Source organism: Microtus ochrogaster, chromosome 2 (genome assembly GCF_000317375.1).
Source record: "Microtus ochrogaster isolate Prairie Vole_2 chromosome 2, MicOch1.0, whole genome shotgun sequence".
Taxonomy (NCBI): domain Eukaryota; kingdom Metazoa; phylum Chordata; class Mammalia; order Rodentia; family Cricetidae; genus Microtus; species Microtus ochrogaster.
This window is the reverse complement of record NC_022010.1, coordinates 3883353-3895715: the sequence shown is the minus strand read 5'-3', so window position 1 is coordinate 3895715 and position 12363 is coordinate 3883353. Positions and strand designations below refer to the sequence as shown.

Sequence of the window (12363 nt, the reverse complement as noted above, 5' to 3'; positions counted from 1 at the left end):
AAAAAAAAAAAAAAAAAAAAAAAAAAAAAAAAAAAAAAAAAAACGTATTTGAAGCCTCGTTTGGTTCTTTGTATGATTTAAACCCCATTTTTTTTTTTTTTACCCTGGGCTGGATTAAGGTTGATTCGGTAAGCTACTTTTATTTCAGTGACCCCGACTCTTTGCCACCCCTTAAAACAACGTCTTTTGGAGCCCAGAGTCTGGCCCTCCTCCCCCCGTTGGCAGGTTCTGACCCTCTAGGCTCTCGAGTTGGGATTATAGTCCGAGGCCTTAAACCTTCTTTCCCTGTTTTAAAAAAAGGCTAAAGGTCATTTCACTCAGTCTGGTTGAGGGTTTACTTCGCCAGGGTTTCCTGGCGCGCCAACCAAGTGGTTTACATGAGGCCACGAGGGCAGCTGGCGCCAAGCGCGCCAACCGGAGTTCAATCCCAGATGCACGTGAACAGGAGCCTCCCCAAATTGTCCTGCATAGCCCTCCTCCCCATAGGAATACCAGCCAGAAAACCACCTTCCAGTCCTTGCTTTAACCCAAATACTAGGAGGCCGAAAGACAGCCGCCCGCAAAGGCAGGCTGCACCCGCGCGCCCACCGACCTTGATGAAGTACGGCTTCCCGAACTCCCCGCTCAGGTGCTGCTTCCAGCTCTCGCCGAAGCCTGCGGGCACGTTGCGAGCGGCGAGCCTGAGCAGGGCCGCGGCCTTGTTCCTCTGGATGCGGACGAGCTGCTCCTCGCTGAGCGGCGACGAGGGCGGCGTGGCCGGCTCGTCCTGCCCGACCCGGGCCTTCTTGGCGGGGCTGGCCTGCCAGGAGTCGGGGTCGGAAGTAAGACTACGCGCCCTGGCCCCCCGCAGCCCCCGCGCCAACCCCAAAGGTCGCCGCCCGAAGACGCCCATGGCTGAGCAGACCTGGGCCGAGAAGACCCGGGCTGAGCCGCCTACGCGCCCCGCCCGCCTACGCGCCTACGGACCACGCGGCCTTTTCGCGGCAAAACCGCGCCCGCCCCCTGCCGCCTGTGATTGGACCTTATGAAGGGAGGGGAGGGAATCCTGCACGCCGACTGGCTCGGCGGAGGCCGAGCCCCATTCCCATTGGTTGGCGTCTCGGCATGGCGGCCGCCGACGCGCGCGGCTGTTTTGAACCCGTAAGGAGGCCGGGTCTGGCCGAGCAGCGGCGTGCACGGTGCTCCTGACCGGAACCCCGCCGCCTCTCCCCGAGTCCCGCACTGCCCCGCACGCCTCACCGTATCGCTGCTGTCCTCGGCAGCCACGTCTCCCTTCGGGGTGGGCTCGGGGCTGCGCGTGCTCCGCTTCCCGGTGGGGGTAGGGGAGAAGAAGGAGTAGAGGGTTTTCTGGCCGATCATTCCTGCGCCGGGGACCGAGCTCCGGGACACTTGCAGCAGTGCTCACGGTTGGCGCTCCGCCGACGGCGCCAGTTCGAGCAGGGGGCGGGGAAGCTGGCAGGTCTGGGGCGGTGGGGCCCAGCGCGCATGTGTGGGAGGGGCGGCGGCACCGCCCCTGGCCAGGTGGGGCTTGCGAGGCCCCGCCTCCTTCTGCACAGGTCTCTGGGGTCTCCTCCGTCCTCGTAACGTAACGCCACCAAGACTCCCTTTCAGCCTTGGGTTTGAACTCTGGGCCTTCGTGCATGCTGAGCAGCCACTCGACCACCGAGCTACACACCCCCTGGCTCCGTTTATCTCACCCACTTAATTCCTCCCATTCAGACCATAAACATCTTTCAGTTATCCCCAAATCTAGACTTGAACAATCCCAGCCGTTCTTTTCTACTGAGTGATCTTTTGAGGTATAGATTAAACCTTGACTACTGCCCAGGAAAAACCTCCTATGCCGCTGAGTGGCTGTACACCCAGTAACCCCAGCATTTGGGAGGTGGAGGCTGGAGGATCAGAATCTTAACGCCTATCTTGGTTTGTTAGAGGCCAGCCTGGGCTACAGCTTTCAAATCTTAACTCCCGACACCCTAACAGTTCTCCAGGCTGCTCCCCAGCGGGGCCTCTTCACACCCGATGCACTCTGTCCTCTACCTGGAAAGCAAAGCTTCAGCCCCGGCTTAGGACCCTCCCCTGTGAGGTCTTCCGCCCAACCCCCCAGCCTGTCACCCTGCTCAGAACTTCCGTACTGTACAAAGTAATCTTATTTTTTACATTGCCCTTTTCCTGTTTCCATCTCCAAAATACAGTGTGCGTGAGACAGGACCTGGGTTTTCCTGGAGGGTGCCAGAGTTCAGGACAGGAAGTGCTTTTAGGGACAGGAAGTGCTTTTTAGGAAGTGAGCCGCCATCACGGAGTGCATGTGCTCCAACACTTTTCCTCTGGCCGCGCAACCCCACAACCACCCTCCTAGGCGTTTTCTCAAGTGAAGTAAAGTCACTCACAGAAAAAGTCTGAGCCTGAAGAGTGATTTTGCTGTGTCACCTAGAGCCAGAAATGACTGCCACACGGTCTTTATATTGTGCTTCATCTATACACCAGAACACTAACCCAGCAATGAAAGGGGGACACTGGTACAAACGGCATCTGTGTTTGTTTATATAATATATACACATAATGTCAGTACTTGATGCTAGACACAAAAAGCAGCATAGTTTTATCTAAAAGCTTACAAACAGAAGTCAAATAGAAAAGGCTGTTACAGCATATAATTCCATTTATGTGGAATTCTGGGAAAAGCAACAGGAACAGCCGACAGAGCAGGTAGAGGTTATATAGACAAGACCATTAAGTTGGTACCTGGGGAGGATTTTATGGGATGGTGTAATTGCTCCCCATCTTGACTGTGGTGGGGAGACAATGCCGTGGCTTTGTCAGATGTTCAGGTTTATCCATTGTTTACACACACACACACACACACACACACACACACACACACACACACACACACACACACACACACACACACACACACACCAACGAGACAGTATCCTTTACAACACTAGGCTCTTGGATCCCCACAAAGGTGACCCCAGAGTCAGTCGACAGGCCTCAACATTGCAGATTGCTGGAAAAGCAGCATCCTGCGGTGCGCAGAGGGGCCGGTAGGTGGCGCTGTGCCGGAAGTCCCTCACAGCCTGGAAAGGCGGATGTGGGCGTCTGGAGTTGCAGAGCCTTCGCTTGGGGCCTCATACCGTGGGTCTCTCCAGTGGAGCTACTCTCCTGTGTCAGTCCCTTCCCCTGGGCGCAGGCCAGAGACACCCTGTTATTCTGGGTGACTCTGGGCGAACCCCGTGCTCGGCACCTCTTCCCATATGTAGCGTTTGCAGCCCGAGCAGGCGAATTCCGAAGGGGGCGGGGCCTGGGACTGTGTGCCGGCGATCCCAGCAGTTGGCAACAGAGGCAGGAGGATTGTACTGTGGAGGTCAGCTTGTGCTACGAAAACGTAAACAGGAGAGCAGGCCTGCGGGGTTTGCAAGCTCACCATCTGGATAGGGACCGCCAGGCAGTTCCTAGTTTTAATGCCCTCTGTTTCCTTTGTAGACGTGTCTGTGGCACGCGGGTGGAGCACTGAGCCTGGCCCCCCCCACCCCTCGCGTGGCCATTCACCTCCACGACTGTGCAGGGGCGGCGAGATGGACAGGTTCCTGGTGAGGCCCGACCCGGACGACCTCCGAGGGGGACGGGAGGAGCCAGTCCTGTCGGGAGGAGCCTCCGGCGGCCAGTCGAGCCCCAGCTGGCGGCACCTTCGCGCGCAAGGTCTGAATTGTGATTACACCATCCTGTTTGGCAAAGCCGAGGCAGACGAGATCTTCCGAGAGTTGGAGCAAGAAGTGGAGTATTTTACTGGTAAGCGGAGGGTTTTAGGTGTTAGGCTTAGGTGATGAAAGAATGTGCCTCTGTTAGGAGAAGCGTGAACTCAGGCAGTGACAGGGTCTAGAGCGAAATTACCTGGGAAGTTAAAAATAAATAAATAAACTCCAAAACTTTCTAGGTTCTTTGTGAAACTGAATCAGAATAGCGAGAGGCATCAGCATCAGCGTTTTTACCAGTCTTCAAGGCCATTGGTCCAGCGCTTCTCTATTCACAAAACCCCAGGTTAGACCTCAGCATGGTCAAACGAACAGACACTCATATGCAGCCAAGTTGTGCTTGTCTAGTAGGCGAGACCGCAGATAGCCAGGTAGTTTCTTACGGAAGGCTGTGTGGTTTAGCTGGACGCCTGCCGCCCTCAGAACTCTGCTGCTTCCTGACCCTTCCAGTTCAGTGTCTGAAGAGTCTGAAGGTGGTGTTGTTGCTGTTGCCTGGAGACTACATATTGAGAAGCTGTAATGAGCACACAGCTGACAAAACCTTCCATCCATGTTCCATTATGTTCAGAGCTGTCTCTTTGTTCTGACTTTAGTTAATGCAATGAATGACAGTTTTAAAACCGGCCGCGACGTGCTGGTGCAGACCTGTAACTTCAGAACTTGGGAGGTGGAGGTAGGAAGATCCAGAGTTCAAGGTCATCCTCAGCTAAATGGAGAGTTCAAAGCTAGCCTGGGATGCACGAGACCCTCCCTGTCTTTAAAGGCCATAAATAAATATATGAGAGTTGAAAGAGGACTCAGAAGTTAAGATCAGTAGCTGTTCTCCCAGAGGACCCAGGTTTGATTCCCAGCACCCACATGGCAGCTCACAGCCCTCTGTAACTCCAGCCCTAGGTACTCGGATACCCTCTTCCAGCCTTCGAGGGACCAGACACATACAGGTTGTAAAGATATGCAGCAAACATAAAAGTGTTGTGTTTTGTTTTGTTTTGTTTTTGAGACGGGATCTCACTGTGTAGCCCTGCCTGTCCAGAAACTCATTCTGTAGACCAGGATGGCCTTGAACTCAGAGATCCACCTGCCTCTTTGCGGGGATTAAAGGTGTGTGCACCACAGTTTATTAAAAGAAAAAGAAAAAGAGGAGAAAGATGGCCTCAGCTGCTTATAGACCAAGTCATCTGTGATTTGTTTTTTATTTTTTAATTCTTCAATAATTTCATGTATGTGTATGATGCATTTTGGTTATTTTCACACACTACTCGGTCTCTGACCCCTACTCCTGCAGAGCCGTCTGTCCGAAGCCTCTGTTGTGCTTTTATGTCTTTGGTTTTGCGGCCCACTGATTTTAATGCTAGGGTGTGCGCATGTTTTGTATGTGCACACAACAAAGCCAGAGCCCTGCATTCCTTCTGCCCCTCATGTTGTACAATGCCCAGCTAGGCACCCCCCCCCCCCATTTTTCTTGCTGTTCCAAGACCAGCTGGCCAGTGAGCCCCCAGCAGTGGGATTTGAGGCACATGCAGCCACACCTTGTGACAGTCACTTTACCAGCTGAGCCACCTCTCTAACCCTTTGGGTTTTTTTGAGACACACTTGCCTGGAACTTGTGCTCTGCCTACATCAGCACCAGAGTGATGAGATTATAGGGGTATGCCACCATACCCCTTCATGAGAATGAGAGTAAGCCACAGTGCCTTTGGGGAAGAGATCTCCAAAAGGGCATTCTATAACATGACGAGCAGAGGAAATGCCGTTTCTAGTTCCCCCCCTTGTGAGTACCCAGAAGATGCACAGGACTCATCTGTCTATATCCCTTGAGGTCAGAGCTGCCATTTCATCTGCCCAGGTGCACTGGCCAAGGTCCAAGTATTTGGAAAGTGGCACAGCATTCCCAGGAAGCAGGCAACCTACGGAGACGCTGGACTGACATATACCTTCTCTGGTCTTACACTGACACCAAAGCCCTGGATTCCAGTTCTAGAGCGTGTTCGAGATCGGATCTTCAGGGTGACAGGGCAGACCTTCAACTTTGTGCTCATTAACAGGTAACGTTTGCTCCCCGGGGAAGGGCTAAGGACTTTTGGGACTGGAGAGATGGAGCTCACATGTAGGAGGAAGGCAGGGGTTAGGTGAGGTCAATGGTGAAGTCAGCACATCCCTAGCCTCCGCCCTGAAAGCGCCAGTAGGGCCCTGCTTCCACCGCAGCAACCAATAGTGTATTCTGAGAACAGAGCGGCCAGGCTCCAGGGGAAGTCATCTGGCATGAGGTGGTTAGAGGGACACGGAACTAGCTAGAGAGCTGGCGATACTAACATCTTGAGTAGAACAGAGAAATGCATGGTGTCCATGGAGTGGAAATCAGAAATCAGGGAGAAAAGAGTATGAAGGGCAGGGCCAGACTGCACAGGGTGTGGTTGGTGTGTACTCGGGCCAAGTAGGGCAGGTTTTCCCTACATGAACCTGGTGACTGGAAGATGTGGCTATTTGATCTCGTGTGTGACGTCTGCAAGCATGACAAGATGTAGCTAAATGTCCTAGTAAGTATTCTTTTGCTGTGAGGAGACACCATTAGCAAAGCAACTCTTAGAAAAGAAAACATTTACCGAGGCTTGCTTTCTGTTTTAGAGAGTTAGTCCATGGTCATTATGGTGGGAAGCAGATGCATAGCCCTGGAGCAGGGGCCGAGAGCTTCACATTCATAGCCCTGGAGTAGGGGCCGAGAGCTTCACCTTCTCATCTGCAGGCAGCAGGCAGAGACAGACACTGGGCTTGGAGTGAGCTTTTGAAACTTCAAAGCCCAACCACAATGACACACCTACTCCTGATTGGCTCTAAAGTTCCACCAACTGGGGGCTTTTCTCATTCAAACACCTTGCTTGGCAAAGACATTCAGACTGGGCTCTCTGGTCTCGCAGGTGTACAGAAACAGCACACTGCTGCTTCGGGCTAGAATGAGGCACCGGCAGTATCGGCAGGTGATGGAGAGGGTTTCTTCAGCACTGTGGTTGTTTTCCCACTACAGGTACAAAGATGGTTGCGACCACATCGGGGATCACAGAGATGATGAAAGAGAACTGGCTCCTGGGAGTCCCATCGCATCTGTCTCCTTTGGGGCCTGCAGAGACTTCCTCTTCCGGCACAAAGACTCTCGAGGAAAGAGACCTCGGCAGACAGTGGAGGTAGTCAAGCTGCAGCTGGCCCATGGAAGCCTACTGATGATGAACCACCCCACCAATACCCACTGGTACCACAGTCTCCCCATCCGCAAGAAGGTCCTGGCTCCTCGGGTCAACTTGACTTTTCGGAAAATTTTACCTACTAAGAAATAAAATTTTCTATTTATTATTTTTATTTGTATGTGTGCGTGCGGCATGTGTGCAGGTGCCAGGGATGCCAGAAGGAGGTGTGCGGTCACCTGGTGCTGGAGTTACCGGTGGTTGTGAGCTGCTTGACACAGGTGCCGGGAACCAAACTCAGGTCTTTTTTTTTTTTTTAAATATAAAGCCTTTATTTTTAATATTTATTCATTTATTTATTATGTATACAATATTCTGTCTGTGTGTATGCCTGCAGGCCAGAAGAGGGCACCAGACCCCATTACAGATGGTTGTGAGCCACCATGTGGTTGCTGGGAATTGAACTCAGTACCTTTGGAAGAACAGGCAATGCTCTTAACCTCTGAGCCACCTCTCCAGCCCCCAAACTGAGGTCTTGCAAGAGCCTCGGTATCTGAGCTTAAGTCTGGAATGGCAGCAAATGCTCCTACCTGCTGAGACATCTGTCCAGCCCCTAAAATCTATTTCTAATAATCAATACCTTGTATTTTCTCTTTTTGCTTGAAGAGAGGATTTATTCTCATTACCCAGTACACAGCACACAGTGCAGGAGGAGGACGCCATGTCACATCCGCAATAAAATACCACACAGGTCTGGCGTGGCGCCGCGTATTTAATGCTGGCACTCAGAAGGCCGGGGCCTAGGTAGGTCTTTGAAAGTTCACAGGCAGCCTGTTGTACACAACCCGTTTAAAAAGACTAAAGCCCACCACTCGAGTGTTTCCTAACAAACCATCTTTATTGCTTAGTACACAGCAGATACAAAAGTGCCTTTAGCAGATCCACACTCCGCGGCCTACAGCCTAAGTACTAGCTTAACTTGGGTTTTTCCAGGAAGAAGCTACCTACTGTGAATAACTTAAAACTAGAAATCATTCTTGGTTGCTACCTAATGTCTAATAATTTACAAAATGAGGAAGTACATTAGCACTCGGCCAGGGTCACACATTTATAGCCTTGGCCCAAACCCTGGGCTGGGACCAGCGTCTCACAGTTGTCCTTTTGGTCGTGTCTCTTCCCTAGCTGACCTCTAAGATCACAAGTGACCGAGGGACTGAGCACTTGTCCACAGGGCCACCTGGGCCAGAACAAATGGTTTAGCCGCCCCTGTGGGAACTGTGGCTGGAGGCAAGCACAGCAGTCTCGGAGTCTGCACAGTGAGATCTGATCTCAAAGCCAATGCTTAGGCACATCTGGAACATCTGCAGCTTACCCCTGCAAAGAAAACATCCTTGGCCTTACCTCAGTTACCTTTGGATAGGTCTGGTTCCAAATCTTACATCGGAAGAGTCAGTCTGAATTTGGTTTGGTATCTTTTTTTTTAATTACTAACTTGGCTAACACATAAGTACTATTGTGCCATCAACATCCTCCATCCCTGGGCTATTCATGAAACTTATCTGAAAACAGAAGAAAATGCCCAGAGTACCCTTTGCTTAACAAGGTCACTGAAGACACACACACTTAGAATACGCTCCTAGACTGTAATGGCAGGATGTGTTGGCTGCAGTTCTGTTCAAACACCACACTGCTTTCCTCCTCACTGTGGGCCCTTACTGAAAAAGCAAGGTTCAGAGAGACTGTGGCCCTGGGCCAGTGTACTCTCTCAGCTCAGCTCTCAGGTCACCCCGCCCATACTCTTGCCTGTAAACCCTACTATAGGCAACTGATAACAGGAAGCTAGCCATCTTCCACAGAGGCGACGAGCAGCGGTGCAGACACCACAGCTGTGGAAAGGCTTAGAACCACCTCTTCCCCAGGGTGGACTGGCAAGTGGCGTGACTACACATAAAGAACTGAAGATTACAAAAGACAGACCCAAAGGTAGGGAGGTGGTCTTGAGGCTTTTGGGAGGAGACAAGGTTTTATATGTAGCTCAGGCTGGCCAGAAACTTGTAATGATCCTCCTGCCCCAGCTTCTGAGTGCTGGGACTCCAGGCGTGAGCCACCATGCTATTCTTTTGACCTCCAAGGAACTTGGAAGGACGAGGGCTTTCCCAACATTGTGCCTGTGAATCTTAGGTCATGCCTATTCTCAGAACAACCAGAAGGGAAAGGCACTTGTTCTTCTGAATTGTTGCCTTTAATAATGTCACTAAGTCTTGCCAATGATATTTATGGGCCTCCTTATTAAAAATAAAGATCTATGCTGAAATGTCAGGGGATCAAACAAAGGCAATGCCCTCTGAGAACACCTAGCATATTACAGTATAGGAAGGGTGACTCCTGGAGTCAGTTTCTTTAATGACCTTTGTCAGATGAGTAAGATGCTCTAGACACAATGGATGCTGTCCTCACGAGGACACCTTCTGGTACACCCTGGCAGCACTGCGAAGACTGGTTCCCGTGTGGAGCCTACTCTCAGAATACACAGAAGGCTGAGGGGCTCTGCAGGGGCTGGCTCGCACGTGGACATGTGGCATGCCTTCTTTTAACACGGCCTGGCTCTGGGCTGGCCTGTCACTCCTCAGCCCTGTACTCCCGCCCCTGCTGCTGCGCCCTCGACAGAACTCGCTCATAGAACAGCAGGTAGGCGCTGGAAGACAGGACCTCCTGCAGGCTGGCCTTGCGGACAGTGTCATCAGAAATCCACAGCCACTGGTTGCTGGTTGAGAGAGGGTTCTTGGCTGAAGGTGGTGACCGTCTGTAAGTGACAAAGTGTCCAGAGTGCATGTCTCCATGGTGGACAACAACTGCCATCAAGCGGAACAGGTATGTGGAGGAGCTGAAGGGTGGAAAAATGCCAGTTGTTGGTGAGAGAACCAGGCCTTGCATGTGTCATACTATAGGAGGTGAGTGCAATGGTCCACACGCACACTGCTAAACACAGCTCTATGCCTGAACACTGAGTGTGTTACAGTGAACACTGAAGTCTGCACTGCCACCTAGCTAGAATCCCAGGAAACAGTTCTCTTTACACTACTCATGTGTGCACACACGTGCAGATTTCATACACTTCCATAATTTCCTTTAAATGGAGTAACAATGTGATTGCACCTAAACGAAAGAGGCAATCACCCTACACGTCCACTTGTTTCTACACTGAGAACAGTAGAGCACAGTCAATCGTCCTCACCTGTAGTCAGGAACCACCGGCAGAGAGAAGGCCAACGGGGAAGGCAGGGCTGGCAACAAGGATGGTGAGCACGCGCCATTCATAAAAATCTGTGTCTTGGCTCCTGGCTGACTCAGACCTGTAACAGAAAAGCCTGAGTCATAGACATGGGCAGCTGATCTGTGCAAACAATTGGCTGTGGTTTCTGTTTGACTGCAGACAGGGTCATGCAGTGCCCCAAGCTGGCTCTGAAATGCCACCTTGGCCTATGGGTGCCAGGCATGGGCAAGCAGCACAATGGCCGGTCCCCACCTGCATCCCATCACCCCGAAGGTGCATCCCCCACCACACTACCCACATGGGACTGATGTGTGAATTCTCCCACCTTTGTTCAAGTCTACGTAGCAGCAGCTGCCCTAGCTTCTGATGCAAACCAAGACTCTCATTTTACACTATCAATAGTGAGGTGAAGGTGGGCATGCTGGTGCACACCTTTAATAGCAACACTTGAGAGGCAGAGGCAGGCAGATCTCTGAAGCTAGCCTGGTCTACAGAGCAAGTTCTAGAGAAACCCTGTCATGAAAAATCCAACCAAAGAATAAAAACAAAACCTAGTGAGGTGGGCAGCACTGTGCTGGGAGGGAACTCAGATTCTGGGTGCTCTGGCTTCTACTCTCCTGAGGCCAGGAGCATCCCTTCCTGAGCAGCAACCACCAGAAACGTCCCACACCGCTTCAGAACACGGCAAGCCTTCTCATTAGCTCTGTCAGCTTCTGACACCTGGTCTGAGTATGCACAGCGCTCCAGATGTCACATATGTCCTTCCCTTAAGGAGAGCATGTGGGGTTCACACACTAAGTAGCTCATTGTCGCCTTCTGTGCTCACATCCACCATGCTCTGAACATCAGGGACTGCCCTGCAGCCTGGGAGAGAAAGCAGGAAAGGCTCTCAGACTGAAACAAGAGCCAGGGGCTGAGGCTCTCCCTGTCTAAACTGTTCCCCCTGTTCACCTAGTATCTAGTTAGGGTTTTTATTGCTGTGAAGACAACACTATGACCACAGCAACTCTTACAACAAAAACATTTAGTTGAGGTGGAGGCTTACAGTTTCAGAGGTTCAGTCCATTATCATCATGACAGGGAGCATTGTAGCATCATGCAGGCAGACATGATGCTGGCTACATCTTGACCAGAAGGCAGCAGGAGGTTGACTGACTGTCACACTGATGAAGTTTGAGAAATAAGACCTTTTGAGGAAGTCTTTGGGCTTCCCCCAACACCTTCATCCAAAAGAGCCACACCTACTCCAACAAGGCCACTCCCTTTGAAGGCCTTTTCCTTTCAAACCACCACATCCAGAGAGATAGTAAGAGAGAGAATCACAGTCCCACTGAAGTGACATCTTGCCAACCAATGGAGTGGTAGCAAGGAGAGGTGAAATGAGGGAAGGGAGGGGAGGGGAGAGGATGGGGAGGATGGAGGAGAGCGAGAAGGAGTATGGTATTCATCTTATTCATCTTCAAACACGTGCACCTGAGTCTCAGAACCTATAGTTTTTAAAAAAGTGCCAGAAGCTGGGTGTAGTGTCACATTTTTAAAAAAATTTTTACGTTTATTTCATGTGTTCATGTTTTGCCTGCATGTGTGTATGAGTATCATCTGAGTGCCTGGTATCCATGGAGGTCAGAGAACAATACTGGATCCCTGGCACTGGAATTACAGCCAGTTGTGAGCTGCCAAGTGGGTGCTGGAAATCAAACCCAGGTCCTCTGGAAGAAGAGACAGTGAGTGTTCTTAACCACTGAGCCATCTCTCCAGACCAAGGGTTCTCAACAAGGGGTCGCATATCAGAGATATCCTGCATATCAGATATTTACATTAGGATTCAGAACAGTAGCAAAATATGTACAATTGTGTTGTACTATTATAAAGAAAGTAATTTTATGGTTGGGGTCACCACAACATGAGGAACTGTATTAAAGGGTTATGGCATTAGGAAGGTTGAGAACCACTGTTATAGCCCCTGGCACATGACTTTAATACCACCATTTGAGAGGCAGAGGCAAGCAGATCTTTGTAAGCATGAGACCAGCCTGGTCTATATTATGACCTGTATTTTTTTTTCAAGACAGGGTTTCTCTGTGGCTTTGGAGCCTGTCCTGGAACTAGCTCTGTAGACCAGGCTGGTCTCGAACTCACAGAGCTCCGCCTGCCT

At 51.2% G+C, this 12363-nt stretch overlaps 3 protein-coding genes across 4 annotated transcripts in view; 1 reads left to right on the top strand and 2 right to left on the bottom strand.

Moving 5' to 3' along the window:
* The window catches only part of Ung (uracil DNA glycosylase), an 8529-nt gene extending 7606 nt beyond the window's left edge, over nt 1–923 (bottom strand). Inside the window, exon 1 of the mRNA XM_013349113.1 lies at nt 593–923. Coding sequence (XP_013204567.1) covers nt 593–892 — 300 coding nt within the window. The 5' untranslated portion in view covers nt 893–923. The remainder of the gene's footprint in view (nt 1–592) is intronic.
* Nucleotides 924–2934: 2011 nt separating this feature from the next.
* Alkbh2 (alkB homolog 2, alpha-ketoglutarate dependent dioxygenase) lies at nt 2935–7103 on the top strand. 2 transcript variants are annotated; one of them, XM_026783665.1, is made up of 4 exons: nt 2935–3172; nt 3490–3795; nt 5605–5803; nt 6781–7103. In XM_026783665.1, exons 2-4 carry the CDS (start codon nt 3582–3584, stop codon nt 7085–7087), a joined length of 720 nt encoding a protein of 239 aa, XP_026639466.1. In that variant the 5' UTR covers nt 2935–3172; nt 3490–3581; the 3' UTR covers nt 7088–7103. The 2 variants fall into 2 exon arrangements, with proteins under 2 accessions (XP_026639466.1, XP_005344311.1); XM_005344254.3 differs by having other exon boundaries at nt 2935–3370.
* Nucleotides 7104–7593: 490 nt separating this feature from the next.
* Nucleotides 7594–12363, bottom strand: part of Usp30 (ubiquitin specific peptidase 30) — a 28149-nt gene continuing 23379 nt past the window's right edge. Inside the window, exons 12-13 of the mRNA XM_005344255.3 lie at nt 10170–10287; nt 7594–9818 (exon numbers count right to left, since the gene is read on the bottom strand). Of these exons, the coding sequence (XP_005344312.1) occupies nt 9554–9818; nt 10170–10287 (383 nt within the window). The 3' untranslated portion in view covers nt 7594–9553. The remainder of the gene's footprint in view (nt 9819–10169; nt 10288–12363) is intronic.

Coding starts and splice junctions, on each gene's coding strand:
- Alkbh2 (XM_026783665.1), top strand. CDS start 3,582: ATGGACAGGTTCCTGGTGAGGCCCGACCCGGACGACCTCCGAGGGGGA. Junction 3,796..5,604: donor AGAAGTGGAGTATTTTACTG/GTAAGCGGAGGG, acceptor TCATCTGCCCAG/GTGCACTGGCCAAGGTCCAA. Junction 5,804..6,780: donor AACTTTGTGCTCATTAACAG/GTAACGTTTGCT, acceptor TTCCCACTACAG/GTACAAAGATGGTTGCGACC.